At 42.1% G+C, this 23,933-nt stretch overlaps 2 protein-coding genes across 3 annotated transcripts; both read right to left on the bottom strand.

Moving 5' to 3' along the window:
- Positions 1-1,020: 1,020 nt before the first annotated feature.
- polr1c (RNA polymerase I and III subunit C) lies at positions 1,021-11,216 on the bottom strand. 2 transcript variants are annotated; one of them, XM_026190738.1, is made up of 9 exons: positions 10,610-11,216; positions 10,218-10,289; positions 9,297-9,404; positions 8,992-9,124; positions 8,328-8,459; positions 8,070-8,222; positions 5,423-5,572; positions 5,207-5,323; positions 1,021-1,339 (listed from the first exon to the last, which is right to left on the bottom strand). In XM_026190738.1, the coding sequence occupies exons 1-9, from the start codon at positions 10,679-10,681 to the stop codon at positions 1,221-1,223; spliced, it is 1,056 nt and encodes a 351-aa protein (XP_026046523.1). In that variant the 5' UTR covers positions 10,682-11,216; the 3' UTR covers positions 1,021-1,220. The 2 variants fall into 2 exon arrangements, with proteins under 2 accessions (XP_026046523.1, XP_026046524.1); XM_026190739.1 differs by lacking the exon at positions 10,610-11,216 and adding an exon at positions 10,385-10,593.
- Positions 11,217-13,878: 2,662 nt separating this feature from the next.
- On the bottom strand, positions 13,879-22,633 carry LOC113035461 (uncharacterized). The gene is made up of 2 exons (XM_026191047.1): positions 21,824-22,633; positions 13,879-16,402 (listed from the first exon to the last, which is right to left on the bottom strand). Exon 2 carries the CDS (start codon positions 16,393-16,395, stop codon positions 14,920-14,922), a length of 1,476 nt encoding a protein of 491 aa, XP_026046832.1. The 5' UTR covers positions 16,396-16,402; positions 21,824-22,633; the 3' UTR covers positions 13,879-14,919.
- Between the last annotated feature and the right edge of the window lie 1,300 nt (positions 22,634-23,933).

Here is a 23,933-nt window from a genome sequence, read left to right as displayed (position 1 = left end):
TGGACAGTAGTGCATACAGTTGGGTCAATGGTATGTTTTTCATAGTTCTGCCTGTGCGGACCACAATGGTGAATTTGAAATCACACTGTCAAGACGGGACAGAAGTGCACACTTTTAGACTCAAAGGGCTCAACAGAAGTTCTGTAACTGTTTATGAGTTACATTATATACAGTCACCCATTATCACAAGCTCAAACGTAACTGGACAAACTAGTACAATTTTAAATGTAAGGAAAGGTTTTTGTAGTCTAGTCTAGAAAAATATCCCATTTCTTTGCCTTAAGAAAGTCTTTGGTTCGGTTTCCATTTTGCTTTGGGTCGCTATCCATGTAAAGCTCTGTCAGTTTTGTAGCATTTGACTGAAGCAGAGGACATAGTTTTGTGTGTTTCATAATACATCCTGATACTTCTATCACACAATCAATAAGCACTACTGACTTCATCCCACTGTCAACCATACATACCTATGCCATTACACTGCCTCCATCATATTTGATACATGTGGTGTCCAATCAAGAGTTGCTTCTCTCCTCCTCCGTGTCTCTTTTCCCAGCTTAATCTGTCCAAACATTCTTTACCAGAACTGTTTACATGCTTCCTGGTAGTCGGATCTGGGATTCTCCTTCTAGAAAATAAACAGTAATTTCTCTTGATTGCAGATTTTGGCGACGATAAACATACCTCCTTTTACTTTACTAAGTACATCCACTTCTGTGGTCTTCTGGACCTGTTGGCAGCGAGTTCCTTTTTTAACAATGAGTTTGGCATTCTTGCAGTGTTTTTCTCTCTAACTGAGAAGCTCGAAAACAAAATAGATCTCATGGTGGTCTCCTTCATTTGGACTGAAATCTCTTTGGATCTCATATTGTCAGTCAACTGTCCAATTTGGTTTTGAGTCTCTAACGATGGAGAACCGTGCATAAAAATAGCTGTAATTCCTAAACAGTTAATGCTATTTTATTTAGAAAAGAGAAAAAAGTGGAAAGTACTCTGACAGTCAATAATATTAAGATGTTTGTCTTCAATTCAACATTTGTTTAATAGAAAGTATACAAAATACCAGACAAAGCTGTATATACATACTCAGATGATACCAACAAAACACCTGCATTTTGAAATTTCTGTGTACTCTTTATCAGTATAGAATATTTGAACACAGTCATTCCACTGACAGCATAGTAAGAACCGTCCGAGGTCTGACGGGCTGCTCAGTCATCCTTTCATTCCATAGCAGTCGAGTCCAGTTCATTGAGAAACCTCTGACATTTAGCCACGAGGACCTTAATCGCCTCTGTGACTAAGACGTCTGGAGGCAGGATCCCGGTGGATTCCACTGTAACTGTAAAAGAAAAAACATCCATGGGCTAAAATAGTGTAAAGACAGTGATGCACGTATTCACGTATAAGATTGACGAACTGTGCGCTCTGAACAACCACAGACTATACCGTGAGTGCAGCTTGTTTATCTTCACGGAGACGTGGCTAACCGAGCTAACGCCGCAGGCTAACGTAGACCTATGCGGTTTCACACCCGTGAGAGCCGATAGGGACACGCAGGCCAGCGGAAAAAGCAGAGGTGGGGGACTCATTGTCTACGTTAACAACAGATACTGTAACCCTGGACACGTCTCCGTTAAAGTTTCGGTATGCCGTCCGGACCTGGAGCTGCTAGCTGTTAGCTTGCGGCCATATTATCTACCTCGGGAGTTCAGTAATGTGATCTGTGTGTGTGTTTACATCCCTCCGAGGGCCGACGCAACAGCTGCCTGTGAGAAAATACACACAGTCACAGCAAGACTTCAGACACAAAACCCCGAGGCTTTCATTATTATATCTGGAGACTTTAACCATGCCACACTGGATTCTACTCTGGCTGCTTTTCACCAGTTTGTGAATTGTCCCACAAGGAGCAAAAGGACAATTGACCTACTGTATGCTAATGTGAGAGATGCATACAGAGCCACCCCCCTCCCCCCACTAGGGAAGTCAGACCACAACCTGGTTTACCTACAGCCACAATACACACCCCTCGTCCAAAGGCAGCCTGTCACAACGCACTCCATCCGGAGATGGACCCCAGAAAAGGAGGATGCTCTGAGAGACTGCTATGACACCACAGACTGGGATGTGCTCCTGAGCCCACATGGTGAGGACATAGAGGGGGCGACACACTGTCTTACAGACTACCTCAACTTTTGTGTGGACACGGTCGCCCCTGCTAAGACGGTACGGTGTTATCCTAATAACAAACCGTGGGTAACACAGGAAGTCAAAGCTGTCCTCAACATGAAGAAGAAGGCTTTCAGGAGCAAAGTGAAGGAGGAGATGAAGGCAGCACAGCGGGAGGTGAAACGCTGCCTGAGGGAAGCAAAGGACACCTACAGGAGGAAGGTGGAGCAGAAGTTGGAGAGGAACAATATGAGGGAGGTCTGGAATGGTGTGAAAACCATCACAGGCCACAACACCAAGAAAAGCACAGTGGGGGGGGACTGTGGAGAAGGCAAACGAACTCAACAACTTCTTCAACAGGTTTGACCAGCCCACAACCCCCCCACCCTCACCCTCACCTTCACTGCAGAGTCCTCTCCCCACTCTCCTGCCTCCCTCGCTTCCCCCCCTTCCTGACACCATGACACCCCCCTCCTCCAATCCCTCTCTCAGCAGCAAGACATCTCCCCCCCTCCCCTCCTCCCAAACATCTCCCAGTGTCACAGTGGATCAGGTCAGGAGGCAACTGAGGAAGCTTCGCCCCAGAAAGGCAGCAGGCCCAGACAAGGTGTGTCCTAGGATGCTTAAGGCGTGTGCTGCTGAACTTGGGGAGCCGCTACAACGAGTCTTCAACCTCAGTCTGCGACTGGGGAGAGTGCCCGCCCTATGGAAGACATCCTGCATCGTCCCGGTCCCCAAAAGGAACCGGCCCAATGAGCTGAATGACTTCCGACCGGTGGCACTGACGTCACATCTTATGAAGACTCTAGAGCGGCTCTTCCTCAACCTCCTCCGACCACAGGTACAACATGCCCAGGACCCACTACAGTTTGCATACAAGGCGGGTGTCGGAGTGGAGGATGCCATCCTGTACCTCCTACACAGAGCCCACTCACACCTGGATGGGGGAAAAGGCACGGTCAGGATCCTGTTTCTTGACTTTTCCAGTGCCTTTAATACCATCCGGTCCTGTATGCTTCAGGAAAAACTGAACAGGATGGAGGTGGACCCCTGCCTGGTGGCTTGGATCTCCGACTACCTCACCGACAGACCACAGTACGTCAGGCTGAAGGACATCACGTCTGACACTGTGGTCAGCAGCACAGGAGCACCACAGGGAACTGTGCTGTCCCCTCTTCTCTTCACCCTGTACACCTCTGACTTCTGCTACAACTCTGAATTATGCCACATTCAGAAGTTTGCAGATGACACGGCCATCATGGGGTGTATCTGGGATGATCAGGAAGAGGAGTACAGAAGTCTGGTGAGGAACTTTGTCGCATGGAGTCACACAAACCACCTGCAACTCAACACCTCAAAGACTAAGGAACTGGTTGTGGACTTCGGGAGGTCCAGAGAAGGTCCACTGCCGGTTCAGATAGAGGGGGAGGAGGTGGAGGTGGTCAACAAGTACAAGTACCTCGGGCTGTGGGTGGACAATAAACTGGACTGGTCATGCAACACAGAGCACCTGTATAAAAAAGCCCAAAGCCGACTGTACTTCCTCAGGAGGCTGAGGTCTTTTAACATCTGCAGGAAGCTCCTGAGGATGTTTTACCAGTCGGTGGTTGCTGGAGTACTTTTCTATGCTGTGGTGTGCTGGGGGAGCAGCACAGCAAAGAGGGACTCATCCAGGCTGGAGAAACTGATTAGGAGGGCTAGCTCTGTGGTCGGCATGAAGCTGGACACTCTGGTGACAGTGGCAGAGAAAAGGACATTAAAGAAACTGCTGGACATTATGGACAATGCTGGGCATCCTCTGCACACGGCCATAAACAACCAGAAGAGTCTGTTCAGTGACAGGTTGCTTCTCCCAAAGACAAGAACCAACAGACTTAAAAACTCCTTTGTCCCACACGCCATCAGACTGTTTAACTCCTCTCTGGAGGGGAGAGGGAGGGGAAACAGGAGGACAAAGGAGGGGGAACAACTAAGCTGTAGTGCCTCTTCACCTCACTGTGCAATACCTTGTGCAATACTTTTTGTAAATAGTCAACAGTGCAATAGACTCAATACTTGAAATGTGCAATTCACTTGTATTTTTATTTTTTATTCCTATTTATTCTATTTATCCCCTTCGTATATTTTATTTATATTTGTCTCTGTATTTATATATATGTGTGTGTGTGTGTGTGTGTGTGTGTGTGTGTGTGTGTGTGTGTGTGTGTGTGTGTGTGTGTAACTTCGGTCGTTGCTGTGCTTTTTTGGAAGTCGAATTTCCCAGAGGAACCCACCCGAGGGATTAATAAAGTTCTATCCTATCCTATCCTATCCTATCCTTCAAAGTCTGTGCAAGTGTAGAAATTAGTGCTGTCAGTGTTAATCTTGTTAAAATGACGTTTACGCCATAACCGCATTAACGTGGCAAATCTCTGTTAGCAAGTTAGCGCGGATCACCGGCGCTAACGTGTTAACGAGCTAACCGTGCAGCCCCACGGGGTCCTGAGTTATCGCATTCAAAAGATTTTCAGAAAACTCGACCTCTGACCCCTGGCTTTAAGTTTGAGGTCACTGAACTCGTCTGAGGGTTTTAGTAGATGCACCTATGGTATCAATTTCACAACTCTAGGTGAGTAATGCAATCACAAACTTAAGTGTCCACGTCGCCCACCCAGTAGGGTGACTACAACAACCAATCAGCTTATTCTGGCCGAGGGGTAAACACCGAAAAGAACACCGACTAATAATCAGTACAGATATAGTTTAGCATACAAGTGAATGCGCATCTGTCCAACACCAAGACTCATTATCATTTATCATTTCAGGTATGGATTGACCCCTTGAATAAAGCAGCAGTGGTTTCACAGCATATAGACTTCAGATTCTTTGAATGCCGCGATCTCTCAAACTGACTCTGTTACAGACTGTGTGTGGAATAAACAAAGAGACAGGGCACTGATTCATGGTTTTAGGAGTGGCTAGGCCACTGTAAAAGGAATATTTGCATTTTTATCAGTGAGTTTGCATGGTGTCTTATAGCAGCTACACATGAACGTACAGATGAAATGGTCTCGCACTCGTCCAAGCTTCACCACATTCTTCAGGTCACTGTGTCGGAGGACTTCCCGGCTGCATGTGTCCAGGCGACTGTTCACAACTTTGGCAACCTTTGTCCCTTAAATACACAAAAAATGTGATAACATTCGCAGCATCAGGTGACTGATTGCAGGTTAATACAATGTAACTTGTTGAATTTAAGTGAAGCCACTCTTACCATTAATATCTTCCAGGTCTATAACTCCTCGTGAGAAGCACTGTTTTAATCGCTCTGCCTTCTCTCCCTCCACCACCTCCAGGAGGGTGATCTCTGGGAGGAGGCGGTAACTCGCTGTGGCCACTGGGGAGAACTTGGCATGGTCTTTGCCTAAACACACAACAGAGGACACACTTTAGCATTAGGCAGCAGAAAATACTGTTTACAGACTATCCCGTTATTTGGACTGATAACATCCAAGTAGTATGTAAACTGCTGCATTCACTTCAGCACATCCTGAAAACATTCCACCCTTAGCTTGAGATGTTTTAGTAGTGCACCAGCCACATACCCAGGGTCACCTGTTAACTCACATTTCATCTTGTACTTGAACTCCCTGCAGCCAGAACGTGATATTATGGAAAAAGTCAGCCACTCCTGTACGCCACCATTTGGTGCACACACCTATCTAAAGCCCTACAAACACACACGCACACACATCTCACTGAAAGTCTCAAAACACAATGGACACATATGGAATTATGTAGTAAACAAAAAAGTGTGAAATAACTCAAAACATGTTTGATATTTTAGGTTCTTCAAAGCAGTCACCCTTTGCTTGGATTACTGCTTGTCACGCATTCCCTGAAATGCTTCTCTTGTCCTGAAGGAGTTCCCAGAGATGCTGAGCACTTGTTGGTCCTTTGGCCTTCACTCTGCGCTCCATCTCATCCCAAACCATCTCCATTGAGTTTAGGTAATTTTGAATAAATCCCCAACAGTGTCACCAGCAAAGCACCCCCCCACCATCACACCCCCTCTCCTCCATGCTTCAGTAGTATGAGGGTCCACACAGATGTCCGTTGGCCAGGCCTTTTTTTGTGACTGTATGTACTCATCTGCTGAGAATTTACATTACAACCCAACAACTATGAATTCAAAGAAATATAACAGGAATTACTATTCAGGAATCTGGCCTCCAGCTGCTCGTGTCGATGTCCGCAGCAAAGTGTAATCCAGGCATTATAGCCGATTCAGTGTTGCCAATTAATGCATGTGCATACACATCTTTGGACTGTGGGAGGGAGCCAGCGTACCTTGAGAGAACCCACACACACAGGAAGAGCATGCAAACTGAGGACGGAGAGCCCCTGACCGACCAGTGGATTCAAACCCAGGAGTTTCAAACCCTAATGGGACCACGTGTATCCCAAACCAATAAAGTGTGACATGGAAGCACTTCAACATATAAAATGTTGTTAAATCAAAGATTGTTTAAAACACTATTGTATAATGTTACTGGAGCCAGATGTAACACATATATCCCAATGGTTTGTGTCGGACTGAGAAATTTCTTAATATCAGTTTGATGAAATTAATCTGAAGATGTTTCTAAGCTGCAGATTCTAAGTGTGTGCTTAGAAACCATCAAAGGTTGGATGGCCGACAACTTCCTCCAACCTAATGAAGAAAAGACTGAAGTCCTTGTATGTGCTCCAGACAGACATGTACCTGACATAATGAATGCTCTTGGTCCTCTTTCAACATTTGTGAAACCGTCTATCAGGAACCTCGGGGTAACCTTTGATTCTGCTCCTACCCTGGATGTCCACGTCAAATCTCTGGTTCGGTCCTGCTTCTATCATTTAAGAAGCATTTCTAAATTGAGCCCTACAGTGTCTCATACTGAACTGGAGATTGTTATTCATGCATTCATTTCATCACGATTGGACTACTGTAATTCACTGTTTACATGTCTAAACAAAAACTCCCTGGAGCGTCTGCAGATTGTCCAAAATGCTGCAGCAAGGCTTCTGACAAAACATCTAAATGGTAAATAAATGGCCTGTATTTATATAGCGCTTTTCTAGTCCCTAAGGACCCCAAAGCATATCCATTTACATATCCAGTCATCCACCCATTCACGCACACATTCACACACTGGTGATGGTAAGCTACATTGTAGCCACAGCCACCCTGGGGCGCACTGACAGAGGCGAGGCTGCCGGACACTGGCGCCACCAGGCCCTCTGACCACCACCAGTAGGCAACGGGTGAAGTACTCTCATGTAACACCGTTGCTTATACAGCTGCACTGGCTCCCTGTTGAATTCAGAGTCCACTTTAAGATTCTGGTTCTGACCTTTAAGGCTCTTCAAGAACAAGCACCAGCCTACATCATTGAACTTTTACAGCCCTATGTCCCTAGCAGGTCCCTGAGGTCTTGTGATCAGGGCCTACTTGTTATTCAGTATACAAGACTGAAAAGCAAGGGTGACAGAGCTTTTGCCACTGTGGCCGCCAGACTGTGGACTCTCTTCCTCAGAACTTAAGATCTGCAGACTCAGTGATTACTTTTAAAAAGCAGCTAAAAACATCTTTTTAAAATTGCATTTTGTTAACTTTTGACTGTTTTTTTCTTTTATACCTTGTGAAGCACTTTGTGATCTTTTATCTAGAAATGTGCTATATAAATAAAATTTTACTTACTTACTTACATGTTACATTACCTACTTACTGCAGTGTATTATGAGCATCTCTGTCCAGCCAATAGAAATAATGCATTGTTATTATAATGTAAATAATAATAATAATAATGCTCCTGTTTCTGTTTGCCTGTTTAGTGTCTCTATCTTCAGCACTGCAGCCGCTCAGAGACAAAGCTTACCAATTCCTTTGACACAGTGCATGACAATGTCCAGCTCTTGTCCCGGTCGTAGCTGAGCTATCAGAATGTCATCATGCACAGGCCCAATACAGCAGTCTGCAAACACGTCTGCCTGGTTCCCGATGGGGACCCACTTTATGTCCTTGGAATAAACTATGAGCAGATAAAAGTGGACAGAGCAGATATCTGCAATTAGACAGGAATACTTTTTTTTTACTAGGATATCTGCACCATTTTGTGACACCTAAAAATACCCACCCATGTGGTTTAAGTACAGCTCTCGTGGGTCTGATGAGTCTTTGCTTGCTCTGGGATTCCTGCTGCACTTAATCTTCAGCTGCAGTTGAATTGTGTCTATTTCTGAACCCTCTTCCTCTGCAGACTCCTCCCCTAAAAAAACCAAAGCAGCATTTTAGACATGTTGCTTAACATGCTGCACATCATCACTGTTAAATCAAGTGCAGGAGACACTGGAAATTTGCAGCTCATGAAATTATAAAAAGTGATTATTTAGTCTTTCAGTCACAGCACAAACCTGCAGACAGATGGCTGACTCCACATTCACGTGGAGTCACAGCTTTTTCCCCACCAAGCACAGCTACAGGACGAGATGTGTTCTAAAGGTACTAATGCTCATAACGCATGAATGAACGAGGCAACTAGAACATGGCATAAGTAGGAAGCAGGCATGACCTCTCCGTCATATCTGTTTCAGATGCTCAGTACAACTGAGGTCAGGCTCATTGTCAAGTTTCAGTTTCTGCAGCACAGCAGGAAAACTGTCTTTATTCTTAGACTTATGACTAAGCAAGATGTTATCTAAACCGGCACTTTGTCACATGACAAGAAGATGACACAGTGGGATAAAATGAGCATTGGTGTCAACTGCCTTATGGGTGAGTGGTTCAATATGATGCTTTACCAGTGTTTCTGTACTCAAACAGACGAGGGTCAGCTTTGATGGGGATGAGGCCTAATCTGTGGGCCAGGACTTCGTCTTGGACAATGGAGGTATTACTATAGATGAACACCTTTTCTGTAGCCATAGTAGGCACCTAAAAAAAATTAAATAATAATTAGCAGCTTTCAAAATATATTTGCATAAAATGAATAAACTAAATGCCTAAATTCACAAAATGTACACGTTCTTCATCAACCAAAGTCCCTCACATAATGAAAGTTCAAGACCAGGTCTGAAACCGTAGTGACACAACAAAACAAGCTCACCTCTGCCAGTAAGATCCTTCTGAAGGCATTGGCAATGGCTGCATCAATCCCCACCATGTCGAACTCCATACTGTTTTCATCCAGATGCACGACATCGATTCTGAAGTTCTGCAAAGAAACAGGAGAGTTCCATTTCTATTTAGAATCGCACGCATTTGTTAAAGGCACAAGTCAAGCACTGGTCTTATTTAGCACGTTAGTCACTCTAGTCTGTACACATCTTTGTCCAAATACACATTCAATACTTTTTACTGGTGGACAGACAAATGTAAGGAAAAGGCAGGTGACTAACATAACCTAAAGGTGCTGCTGGCGTCGAATCAGGCCAGGAATGATGCTTAGAGTAATTATGACCCTGTGGTGTGTTAAAAGCAGTACTTTGGTTAAATGCTTTAAGTTACTACTGAACGGCTGCACTTCAGCCGCATCTCGATTACTTGATTAAAAATGAAATGTGGTGGTATGCATAGGTGAAATTACAAATCTGTTGCTGTGCAAACATTTAGGGGTGGCTGTAGCTCAGGTGGCAGAGCAGGTCAGCCACTAATCAGAAGGTCGGTGGTTCGATCCCAGGCTGCCTCCTGGCTGCATGCCAAATATCCTTGGGCAAGATACTAACCCCGTGTTTGCCTACTGGTGGTGGTCAGAGGGCCCAGTGGCGCCAGTGTCCAGCAGCCTTGCCTCCGTCAGTGCGCCCCAGGGCAGCTGTGGCTACAATGTAGCTGCCATCACCAGTGTGTGAATGGGTGGATGACTGGATGTAGTGTGAAGCGCTTTGGGGTCCTTAGGGACTAGAAAAGCGCTATACAAATGCAGGCCATTTATACACATTTTGGAAAAGCCATGTGAGATTTACAGAAGAAAACTGATGACATTCGTCCTCCCAGCGTTTACAGGGCCACCGCAGTGACAACATTTTACCTTTTGAAATTTCTCCACGTTCCAAGTGTCGTCATATCCGGGGTAGTTTCCAGGGAAATCCGTAGTATGAACCTAAGAGCAACAGATAAATAATGGCTGAGAGTAATAAGAGACAACAACAGCACACAGGTCCACAAGTATGATCAGACACATTCTGTCGGGGATACCTAGTTTGGCACGACACCGGCAGGTGATACTACTAGTGAATAATCAACGCAGAAACACATTCTGCTTTCACCTCCTTGTTGTATATTATAATAAGTGCTCATTAAGTAATATTAATGCAGTCCGTGTCAAACACGCGTATCAGTTAAAGCGTGTCAGTCAGAGCCTCACTACCCCACAGAGGACATGCTGTACGTCTCCAAATCCACGATCACAGCCGCACTTACATTCGTCACACCAAATTCTCCCAATATTACTCGATTCCGAATTTCTTCCACGTTCTCCATGCGGGCTGCCATTTTGCCGAGTGGGCGGGGAGTCTTTGGCTCCGCCCGCACCTCCTTTACGGTACAGTAGTGGTTCTCTCCTCTCCATCAGCAGCTGTATGAATCAGGGGGTTTCTCTCTAATATGCACGCGGAGAAATTTGGCTCTTATACGGGAGACAAGATCAAAATTGCAGCATCGGGTGTTTTTCACAGTATGCTCATACTGCAGTGTTCATGGACTTTGCGCCAGTTCACACTGAGTGATGAATAAAAACTGCAGTCATTCGTCAGTAACACTCGGAGGCACTGTGTGGTTATCGGTGATGAATAATCAGTTCTTTGTGGTTGATATGGTGGTGATAGACGCAAAGGCCAACATCAAGCACTCAGCCTACGAAAAAGAACTCGGTGGGATAAACTGTGCATTGAGTAAAAGTCAGTCGTTTAAAAATGATCTAGTTTCAAGTCTTGATTTCCGCTTTAGTTTTTGGCGTCTCCCCCATCCTTATTTCATGATTTGGTTTGGTCCAGGTGCACGCGCTCCTAGCTGATGCTGAGCGCTAGAAGGGGGTGCTTGTTTTTGTCCTTTTATTCAACATGTAATTGGTGCAGGCAGACCCTTTTTAAAAATCACTTCATCTGACGACCTGCTGCCAGGCCAAACCTCTGGCTCAGCTGTCCGGCTCTGCGTATACACTCCGAAATCTGAAGAAGTAGGTGAGATTTTTTGTGTTAAAAATGTGTCAGATTAATAATAAATAATAATAATAATACATTTTATTTAAATAGCGCCTTTCAAAGCACCCAAGGACACTGTACAACAGATAAAAACTGGAAATATACACAATGATAAAAATAGAAGATAAAGTTAAAACATACAGAAATTTAAGAATAGGCAATTTTAAACAGATGAGTTTAACACATTTTAGTTGCCTTTACCGTGTTAAATAATAATAATATATTAATATATGTATATATATATGTATATATATATATATATATATATATATATATATATATATATATATATATATAGTTTAATTATCATTAACAATATTAAAAAGTTAAATAAAATGGCTTGCACATGTCTCATCAATCTTACACAAAATCAAGAAAAAACAAAAACTATTTATCTCTGCAAAATATTGATCCATGTCTGCTCAGTGTTATATTTTTAGGGCCGGAGCCTTACACTATGGACCAGGGTTTTGACTTATCCAGGTAACATCAGGGTTAACCCTGGGTAAATTGCCATGGTAACCTGTTCTGGAGTAGGTTTGAAATCATTGCCTACTGACCAATCAATTCTCCAGAAAATAGTGTCACCATTCCATGTCTGACAGAGTATTAGGGGCACATTAAGTTAAACAAAAAGTGTTAATTTTCAGATTAAAGATGGAATTTTGAGATTAAACTTAAAATACTATTTTGAGAAAAAAGTTGAAATGTGGAGACTGCAGTTGTCATTTTAAGCCAGGGCTGTCGAACTGCAGGCCTCGAGGCCCGGTGCCCTGCAGGTTTTAGATATCACCGTGGGTCACCACACCTGAATCAGATGATTAGTTCATTAACAGGCTTCTGGAGAAGTTCAAGAGGAGGTTGCTGAGGAGGTCATTTAGCCATTTAAATCAGCTGTGTTGGATCAAGGACACATCTAAAACCTGCAGGACACCGGCCCTCGAGGCCTTGAATTTGACTCCCCTGCTCTAGAAAATGCCATGCATAGACGTCGTCATCTATTGTATTGGGTCTTGTGATACAACATACATCGTGTTTATTGCTTGAGGGTGTAAACCATCATTATCCTTGCGTCTGTCCAATGCCAGGTATTTCATTTTGTACACAGTCGTGTGTTCTTCCTTCTGACCAGATGCAGCTTTCTGCAATCTTTTCAAAGCTCTTACAAGGAAATTATTTCCTTCTAACTAAAAACAATTCTGAAGTATGATCACAAACTCATGTACACAAAGCGTTTTCTAGAAGGCTTTAATCTCCACATTTCAACTTTACTCTCAAAATATTATTTTGAAGTTAATCTAGAAATTTTGAATCTAATCTCATAATGATCAATAATATATATTTTTTCTTAATGTGGTCCTAATATTCCTTTGTATCCCTCGGACCTCTGTGCTCAAACAGCAGGAGGGCCTGAAGTTTAATAATACCATGTAATGTCTTTATGTTTCCCTGGATCTGGATCCGGTCTTTTATCAGTTCCCAGAGTCAGAACCAGACACGGAGAAGCTGCATTCAGCTTTTATGCTCCTTATATCTGGAACAAACTCCCAGAAAGCCTCAGATCAGCTGAAACACTCAGTTTATTTAAATCCAGGTTGAAGACTCACCTGTTCTCAGCTGCATTTGAATAAAGCACCAAATCCACACTTTAAGCTTAAATTTCAAAACTTACATTTAACTACTGATTTTATCTACTGTTCTGATTTTATCTGTTTTGATTTTATATACTGTTTTGTTTGTTTGTTTGTTTGTTTGTTTGTTTGTTAGTTAATTAGTTAGTTAGGTTATTTGCTTGTTTTAATCAATTTTAAATCATGCTTTTTATTTGTTCTTGTTTCTAATGTCTCTGTAAAGCACTTTGAATCACCTTGTTGTTGAATTGTGCTATACAAATAAACTTGCCTTGCCTTGCCTAAAGAGCATCTGCAACAAATAATAAATAATGTAGATTTTTAATGCAATGCTTTCTCTGTTAGCAGCAAACATTGCAATATTTTTATTGTTCTATAAGCTTTCATATCAGATCCTGAAACAGGACATCTGCTATGTACTTGCACAACTTCTATCAAATTTGCACTATGTTTGAATTGTGTTTTTATATGTAATCTTTACTCTTGAACCATAAACAGCAGAGTCTGTAGATAAAGAAGTAAAAACTAAAACTGTTGGGAACGTGTGTTATAGATTCTCGTGGAGTTTTTTGTTAATCGGTCACATTTATAGTTCACCTTGTAATCGGAAGGTTGCTGGTTCGAGCCCCGGCTCGGACAGTCTCGGTCGTTGTGTCCTTGGGCGAGACACTTCACCCGTTGCCTACTGGTGGTGGTCAGAGGGCCCGGTGGCGCCAGTGTCCGGCAGCCTCGCCTCTGTCAGTGCGCCCCAGGGTGGCTGTGGCTACAATGTAGCTGCCATCACCAGTGTGTGAATGTGTGTGTGAATGGGTGGATGACTGGATGTAGTGTGAAGCGCTTTGGGGTCCTTAGGGACGAGTAAAGCGCTGTACAAATACAGGCCATTTACCATTTTACTTTGATCTGTGACAAACTGACGTGATTTCCACATCTCCTTTATCAGGTTGTGGGACTGTATTTAAATTAATTAAAATCTTATTGTGTATTGTATCCTTTTTACAAAAGTGTTGCATTTTATTGGTATATGCTTTTGATCTTCACAATTTTTTCTTTTTTTTTATAAATCACAGTTTGATAACATCTCTGAGAAGGTGGCACTCATAGGGATCATTTTCTGTAGAAGGGTCATATGATGTGAACTCGCAGGGGAAACGCTGGGTTAACTTGATGAGTTGATAACCTTCACTCACTGTGTTTTACACACCACTGTGCAGTTAATCGTGAGTTATTATTATATTAAGATATGGGGAACTTCAGGCATTTTTCATTCATGAAACACTCTTAATAAAAGGTAGAGATTCAGTTCAACAGCTAGAACTAGATTAGATGAAAACATTGACAATTTTAATGACCAATAAAAATGCAGCATTAAAGAGGTGAAACGTGGAAGTTTTAGCAGTTTCCCAGAGAACTGTCATGGAGTCTGTTAACTCCAAAAGAATGAATGTTATTTAGACGTTGGTACTGTACTGTTTGTGCAAAACTGGCAGTGAAAAGAGATGTTGACTGAGCTAAACACCAATTTAATTAACAGTAATAGTGCACAGAAGCATATTATGGACTACTGATGAATGATGTCTGCATCCACTGAGAGAGAAATAGAATATGTCCCTGGGTAATATTTCACTGAGAAATGATGGAACAAAAATTTGTTGTTTTTTGTTTTATTTCTTTTTAACATTTTCTTTGTCATAGTGATCTTTAATCATTATCAGGCTTTCATAATCTTTACAATATTTGAATAAGGATCACTTTCTGAAAAGTTTTTCCATTCAATTTGGTATAGAGGTTTGTCTTATAAGAATGCAGTATCATCCAGACATTTGAGGTTGACGCTATAAGCAGACCTTGTGGCTACTAAGCACAGTGTTCAGGTCCTGTTCATCTGTCAGGTGCTCAGTTAATCAACAGCTGCAGAGCTGCAACTGCAGCAAGCCGGAGATTGGAGGTAGCCCATCATCCTTCTTTTTCTGTAACAGCCAGCATTCCTGACTTGCTGGGAGGGGTTGGGGTTTTGCTGTGAGAGCTTGGCCGCACGGTTTGCTGTCTCCTTGATCTGCAGCTCAAGGTGTTTCTGGATGGCGAGACCCAGCTCCTCAGGGTCCACGGAGGCCCCATAGACCTCCCATGTCATCCCTTCTGCATCCCACTTCACTTCCTTGACTGGGGACTTAGGTGCACCACTTGCTTTTTTGTCTCTGTCGCTGTCAGTCTGGCTAGAAGACATCTTACTCTTGTTAGCTTCTGCCAGATAGATCTGAGGGAACACATGAGAACCGGTGGTCTGATTTGTCTGCACCCCGATATCTCTCAGAACTTTTTGGGCTGTCATAGTTCCCATGTCACGCGTTGTGATTCTTTCTTGGCCAGTTGTCGTACTGCACCAGTTATCTTTACCTAAGTGTTTTTGGGAGCATTGTGGGCCAGTACCAGGGGGCAGTGAACTAATCCAGGAGCAGCTCAGATTGCAGCAACGCAGCAAATGTTTGGCATCTAAGCCAGTCTCACTAACAGAGGAGAAGAGGCGAGGCAGTGTAAGGTGGTTTCCTGCTGAAGAAGGTGGTACTGGAGGCTGGATACTGGAGTCTGCCAGACGTGGCAGCATCTGCGAGGGGGCTGGAATAGGCTGAGGATGGCAGTAGGCAGCAAATGTATCCTCAAAATTGGCATGGTGGATATAGGAGCTGCAACAGTGTGGCTTGTCACATTTAGTGGAAAGAGGGCCGCCTTCTCCTTGACACTGCGCTTTGATATCTGCGTCATCAGATGAGATACAGAGACCTCTCCTCTGAGGATGCTGTAAGCTACAGTCTCCACTGCAAATAGTGGTAACAGTGTTGCACTGATGTAGCTGCATGGGCTGCTTGCAAGCCATCATGGAGTGAGTCTCAGCCTCTTGGACGCTTGCATCTCTGCTGTGGAAAGCAATTTCAGTTTTCGCCAAAGGCAAAGTGTCCGAGTGACTCCTGTAAACAATCAGGGTGGCCAGCTTCACATTCTGCTCTGTTCTGATGGTCTCAGGATAATTAGTGTTTGTATTCACAACTATCTCATCATTGTCTGAAAGTGTTTCTGTCACAACTGGACGAAGTGGGTGATTTGAAGCCATGATGAGCGGGAAGTGTTCAGATGGGCTTTGTTGGTGTTTAGCGGTTTCTGTTGCAGTAGGAGTTGAATGACATTGTTCTTCACAGATTTCACTGGGGGATTTCTCCTGGCAGTTGTAACATGGTCGTTGAGGCAGTCCAGAGGGTGATGTTACTTGTGTAGGTGTCTCTGTGGTGTCAAAGACGGACTGGTTGGAAAAAATAGGCTGCAGTGGAATAGTTCCTCCCATTGGATGCAGCTCTGACATGGGACGCCCTGCCTCTGCCATGGAAGGCCTTTAGGAAGAAATACAACATATTGTGTAGGTGACAGCACAGATACAACAGAGCAGAAAACAGAATAATAAATGCATACTTTAATACTGCATTCATTATTTAATTCAATAGAAATACTAATACTTATTTGTTCACAATAGTGAATTGTGATGTATTTTCCAGCTGACAAGATGAATTTATTGTAATCATTTGCAAAAAATAAGCACAGTCCACAAATGACTGTTTTTAAAATAGCTACAGTGCTACATGGTGCTGTAGTAACATAAATCATTACAAATTTTCAGTGTTTACCCAATTTTTAATAAACCACCATGGACTTGTACACTAGAAGGACAGTGCATATGTTGAACAAAGTTGAAGACGGAGCTGCAAACAGGAGGAAACGAGGAAGACCACAAAAAAGATCCATGGCTGTAGTGAAGGAGGACATGCAAACGGTTGGTGTGCCAGAGAAGAATGGTAAGGATAGGGTGAAAGGAAGGCAGATGACCTGCTGTGGTGACCGTTCTAAGGCTTGCACATGCTATGCTCATTGTGAGCAATCCTTTAACCTCCAACCTGCCACCAGCTAAAGGTTTTTCCAATGTTTCTTTAAACTACTGTAAATCTTGAACAGTTTGTGCAATCTTAAAAATTCCAATGGTTTCTGAAAGGAGCGACTCAGTGCTTTTCATTCATTAAGTCATTAAGGTAATCACAAGCACAGCGCCACAGCAGCATCAGGAAGATGAAGGTCGAAAGAGAGTGCGAAGGAGTTATACAGAAAACTGACATTATGTTTGACATTTTGTTTTTGCTGTGTTTTTCATGTTTCGTGCCAAGTTTTTTGTATTTTTGTTATTTTAAATTTTACTTATCACCTATCAGCAAACGTGCACTGCCCAGCCTTCTTCCAGCACCTGAAAAAGCAGGGATTTGAGGCTTGTAGAACAGTGCAGAGTGGGTTGATTATCCACTCGGGAAAATGTGCAGAGATGTTTTAGGGTTAGGGTTAAGTTAAAAAGGAGCACACAGAACCAGGCTGAATAACAACAACCCACATTCATCAAGAATCTAATATGGGATCATATTGGTGACAGCACTTGGAACCATAAGGCAACAGGAAATAAACTAGACTCTGCCTGTGACTCACTCTTTCTCCTTCCATCTCCTCTGATCCATCACTCTCCACTTGCTGTCCATCTGACAACAAGGCACAATTTGCTATTGCACTGATCTATTACTTAATTATCCACACTTAAACTCGTTTCACCTAATCCATGATAAAGTAATGACAGAAGAATGTTATAGAACCAAAGCACTGCAGTTGTGTTTATTATTGTTTTTATAGTTGAGTAATAACTTAAAAAAATCTATACACAAACACACACACGGACATACAATGAGATTTTATACGTTCTCCACAATACTGTATATACTATGGCCACAATAAAAACTGATCCACAATCTTTTCCTTATTATTTATTCCTAGTGATATAATAATAATAATAATAATGATAATAGCAAAAAAATTAAGTCATACATATAAAATAATGTATTTATGATAATTCAGTTTGTTTGACTATTCACTCTGTGCAGGCAGAAAACTTATTAAATGTTTAAACTGTAGAAATAGAATCATTTTGCTGCTGTAAAATCAGCATTTTGTCATATTTGAAATATAAATCTAATATATTCTGTTTCTTAATTATTTTCTTTAAAACAGAATCTGTGTGTGTGTGTTCTTACTATCATAATTATAATGCACATTAGATGCTTATTAGATGCCCCGCAACTATGTGCTCCACAAATTATTTATGACCAGTGTTGGGTGTAACGCGTTACTGTAATTAAGTTACTTTTCCACTGAAAGAGTAGAGTAACTGATTACTGTTCATTTTTAGGTATTTCAATTACAGTTACTTACAATGTACTTGCGTTACATGGTAAAATAATTAAACTGGCTGAATATTTCATTTCAATCATTTGTCTTCTAAACGTAGAAGTAAACTCTGCCGCTTTAACATGGCTGTAGTGCAGCTGCGCGTCATTTCTGCATTTTTTGCTGCACAGTCGTTTTCTACAGCGGAAGCTGTCGGACTGAAGCGAGTGGCTGTTTTTTGAGGTGGACATATTCCCGTCTCTTCACTTTTCTGAAACGAGCAGACAAGAACATTACAGTAATATGTAAAAACTATGGGCTGCTGTTCATAGCACGAGTCATCTACTGAAGCGCCTGACACGGAGCATAGACGAACACTTCTGAGCGATCCTTGTTCATCATCCATGGATAACACCGCGGCAACTCCCGCTAGGCAGCAAAACCTGATTTTACTTCAGCAGCGCAGAAAGCGTCTGAAGGTGAGCTTAAAAACGACTGCAGGCTACACTGTGGAAGAGATGCTGCCGCTGCGTACTGCAGAGTCTCCGTCTTTATTCATTATTTAAAGAGTTTAATTTCTATCGTCTGCCACTCGAGGTTTAGAGGGATTCTAAGAAGTATTTGGTTAAATTACTTATTTAGTAATTAAGTTACTTTTCTGACACAGTAATTAGATAAGTATTTAAAATACAATATTGACTAAGTAATTAGTAATGAATTACTTTTTTAAAGTAACTTATCCAACACTGGTTATAACTATAGAATAAATAGTGTTTCTCGCTCATTTCTCATATCTAGTGGTATTTTCACATACAAGCTTGGAATATTTCCTCATTAGAGAAATTAGTTTTCATCCCCTAAAGCTAGACTTGGTAACCTGGGAGGGATTGCCAAGGCAACTGCCTCTGGCCACTTTTGCCACTGCCTGCCACAAAGTAATAGACCACCCAAAATCTTCCTTAGATTAGATCCACAAGGCAGGCTCCCAGTATTTCTGCTCTGTGTGAGGTTACTTGGTTATATTATCTCCATAACGGTCATCTGATGAGAACCATTCATCAATCCAGCCACCTTTCAGAAAAGCTATTTTCTGCTGCTTGACCAGCAAACTGACAGCTTCACTTTCACACTCAGCTCTCGCTTCACTACAGTGTAGAGCCTGATCATCGAGCTCCCTCCCTAGAACCGGCTCCAGGATAGGGCCTCATCCTCCCTTTAACCCTAACCAGTTGCAGCAGATGGCCACCGATTCTTAAGTCTGGTTCTGCCTGATGTTTCTTCCTGTGAAAAGCGAGGGGGGTCATCTGACTGTTGGACGTTTTTCTGTTTTCACGCTATTATTGTGCGACCTTTCCCCCCTTAAATAGTTTAGAAATTCAATTCAGTTTAATTGAATAAACCCTATTTGGGCAGGATAGACTGGTCCCTTGATTCAATTCTTTTTATAGGTGTCGGGTGAAGCGCTCCGTCTTATCCAGGACACAGAACTGTAAAATAATCACTTTAGGGCTAAAAAAATGTTGAATAAACAGAAAGCGTATTAACACTGGCACCTTGAATGTCTTTCCAAGTCATTCCAGCCAACTTTCACCCTTGAGTATAGAGCAATAAATAATATAAAACCATAAATTTTGTTTGTACACACCCAGTCAAAAGTTTGGACACACCTTCCTGTTTAATAGTTCTTGACTTTCAATACTTGTGAGCCTGTCAGGGTTCATTGGTGGAATTTCTTGCCTTCTTAATGGAGTCGGGACCATGAGTTGTGTTGTGTAGAAGTCAGGTTGGTAAACAGCTGACAGCCCTATTTGACGGTTGTTAGAATTAATATTTTGGCAAGAACTGCAAAAACCATCAAGTGCTATGAAGAAACCGACTCACACAAGGACGCCCCGGGAATGGAAGAGCAAGAGTCACCTCTGCTGCTGAGGATAATTCATACGAGTCACCAGCCTTTGTGTTTAGTTGGACCTTCATTTATTTTTCAACAGCACAATGACCCCAAACACAACTCCAGGCTGTGTGAGGGCTATTTTTCCAACAAGGAGAGTGCAGTGCTGCGGCAGATGGCTTGGCCTCCACAGTCACCTGACATAAACTTAGTAGAGATGGTTTGGGATGAGATGGAGCGCAGAGTGAAGGCAAAAGGACCAACAAGTGCTCAGCATCTCTGAACTCCTTCAAGACTGCTGGAAAACCATTTCAGGTGACGACCTCATGAAGCTCATGGAGAGAAGGCCATTGAATGAGAAGGCGTGTCCACATTTTTGACTTGTAGTGTAAATCTACTGGTGATGGATACACCAAGAGGGTTGTCTTTTATCTCTTATTGTTCTCCACATATAGGTTCAGAAAGGTTTGGTGTTTGAAGGCAAATTCATAATAATAAAAACCGTAAAAAACGAATAAAAACCGGAGAATTTGTCCTTGGTTACTTCCTGCCTCTGCTTTCATCCTTTCTCTCTATCCAAAGACCTGCGGCATTCAGCTCTGTGCAAGGTGAGCCTCTTCATTAGTTTATGGTGGTGTTTTTAATTTGTTATATTGTACATCTTGTTGAGGGAGTTCATGTTCTGCTGCTATTTGTGGATGATATCTACTCTGCAGTGCATGGTATCTGTACAGATCTGTGAGAATTCTCCAGATCAATGTAACGTGAAAGCCCTCGTATCCATATTTATGCAAACATATGGAACATTTAAAGGACACATGCATAATCACTCTATCATTCAGCTAAATGGCTGTTGTTTTTTTAAAATAGGAGTTTTCTACTCTGCTGGAGGACTCGAGGCACTTTATGGAGCCTGCTTCGTTCTCCCATTCATATAAACATTTTTCTACACCTGCTTTCTATCCAACATTAACACTGATGAACACATTGGAGAACAACATGGAGGTCATATTGTTTTGTATTATTATAGAATTTGGCAATCAACTTTGCCTGTATAAAAGTCACTGCACACCACTGAGATTCAGACATTTCAAGCACGTCCTCTGTAGCTGTTACAGGCTCAACTTCACTGGCTCTTTGCCGCTTACACAAAATCAAGGTGTAAGGTGAGGTTACAATGCTAGTGAACGACAACCCCATTTTTATTCCACTTCTATACTTCTTTTTAACTCACTATTCTTCCTTAAATAGTGAACTATTATTTTAAAATAGTAGCAGCTTTATTTTTGTCTCAGTAATAGCTGACTGGATCTCTTTAATATGAGAACGTGTTTTTTTAAAGCACTGTAATACAAGTCACAGGAACCCTACTGTCAGCGGTGGTACAGATTTAGATTGTTCCAATTATAGCCCATGGGAAATTTTCAGATATTGGCTAATTCAAGGAAAAGAAGTAGAACACATCAGGCTGCTGGAATTACTCTAGTGAACTGAACCACCTGGAACCAGATCGGATCCTTTTGCACACCCTTGTCTCTATTGGAAACAGAATCATGAAGATGATGCACAGACAGACGTGGTAAGAAGTGCATACATGTAGAACCCATTCATACAGCAGTGCCTGTATCAGAAGAAAAGATGGTTAGGTCCTTTTCTTCAACCAGCTTACCTTTACAGTGATCTACTTGCTGCTGACACTGTCCTCTTCCTTTTGTGTGTTGGGTGATGGTTGCAGTTCCTTAGAAAGCCCTCCTCCTCATATCCACAGGTGACCCCTTTCCCTCTCTCTGTGTAACTCCACTTCATTCACGCACATCCGATCCTTTTCTTCTCCTTTTTTCCTCAGCAGCTCCCAGCTGTGCACAAAATGGAGGAGACCTCGAGATAATCCCCCCTTGCATCTGATTAGAAATGCCAGGATGCAATCTTCAAATCTCGTGTTCTGTAATGGCGAGTCAGCCTGCTTTGTAGTTGCCTTATCCGGCTATAGAAGGAGATGGGTGGAGGGGGAGGGGGAATGATGGGAGGAGATAGTCAGGCAGCTGGCGTGTTTGCCCCTCCACCTGGGAAGCAGGGCTGACGTATGAATGAATGTGTACACGACAGAGAAATAAAGACAACAGGCTGTCTGTCCTTGTCCATCTCAGCGTTTACACTTTCTTTTCTTCTTCTGCGTAGTTCCACTCTGACCTCAGGTAGTGCTTCAGTCTCAAACTCTGTTTTTCCTCTTCTTATTTCTTGCTCTACCTCGCTGCCGCTCTGCCACCCAACACCAACCCACTCTTCAGCACTTTCTCTGTTGCTATGGAAACTGCAATACTCTTTTTTTTCCCACGTAGGAATGACACAACTAAAACCAATCAGCTGGGGACTTTTAATGTGTATGACCGACTCTGTCATTCAACTCACTGATTTGTATTTTCATTTCTGACAGAAAACATGAAAAGACCACACCTATGATAATTAACATATAACTAACTATATCTATATATTTGTCATTTATATTTGTGTCATCTGGCTTTATAAATAATATATAAATAAAGCTCTGTATCACCTGCATAGCAATTCAAATTTTGACTAGGTCTCATTTTTAAAACAATTTCTGCTTAATTCAGAAAGTTAAAGCCACGACTGTATAGGACATCTCAGACGCAAAGACGTGCCATAATAAAACACAACAAAGATGAGAAAGGAGGTCCCTGAACTGGTTGGCAGCTAAAATCTTCCCCAACGTTGCTGGAAGGTGGCCAAACTGCAGAATTCATCTTCCTGCAAGAAAAGGAAAAGATTCTGCTTTTAAAACGGAAGGAAATGGTTTCTTCAGCTAAAAAAAGAAAGAAAAAGAAATAGATATTTTTATGCAACAGTGGGAAATGTAACCCAGGTACAGGTTTGTTTGTATGGGGAGGTTGTCCTAATTGTCTGTGTGTGTAAGGGCTGGGTAGGTGGTGGATGACAGCTGTGCAAAGATTAAGGCTTAGATATTCTCGGAGCAGCTCTGTGTTTCTGTTATACGACTGCTAATTGCATTTGCCAAATGTATTAAAGTATATCTCTTTATATCTGCAGTTTGTGTGTTAGAACTTGCAGTTATTTTGAAGCAGTCTTATTTCTTCCACTTTCTTTTGTTATGTCCAAGTCTCACTTTGTGCTCACTGCTGCCTCTGACTCAGATTCCAGACAGGTTCTGCTTCAGGCTTTGCTGCAATGTGGGCTGTTCATGTAGCAACCATCACCCACAATATGACAGGATTATTAAGATAAGATAAGATAAGATAGAACTTTATTAATCCCTCGGGTGGGTTCCTCTGGGAAATTCGATTTCCAAAAAACAAAAAGCACAGCACCGACAGAAGTTACAGTTACAGAATATTTTTTTATATATACATATATATATATGTATATATATATATATATACATACATATATATATATATATATATATATACATACATATATATATATATACATATATTTATATATATATACATACATATATTTATATATATATATACATACATATATTTATATATATATATATATATATATATATATATATATATATATATATATATATATACACATATATATTAGGGGTGCAACGATATTCGTATCGATATTGAACCGTTCGATACAGTGCTTTCGGTTCGGTACGCATATGTATCGAACAATACAACATTTGTAATTTATTTTATCAACTTTCCTTCTGACGATGCTGTCTGTGTTGAGCGCTCAGTGAATCTGTGTTCGACTACTCCGCCTAGGCTGCACTGTCCAGC

The sequence above is a fragment of the Astatotilapia calliptera genome, chromosome 13 (genome assembly GCF_900246225.1).
Source record: "Astatotilapia calliptera chromosome 13, fAstCal1.2, whole genome shotgun sequence".
Lineage (NCBI taxonomy): Eukaryota > Metazoa > Chordata > Actinopteri > Cichliformes > Cichlidae > Astatotilapia > Astatotilapia calliptera.
This window is presented reverse-complemented; position numbering and strand designations above follow the sequence as displayed.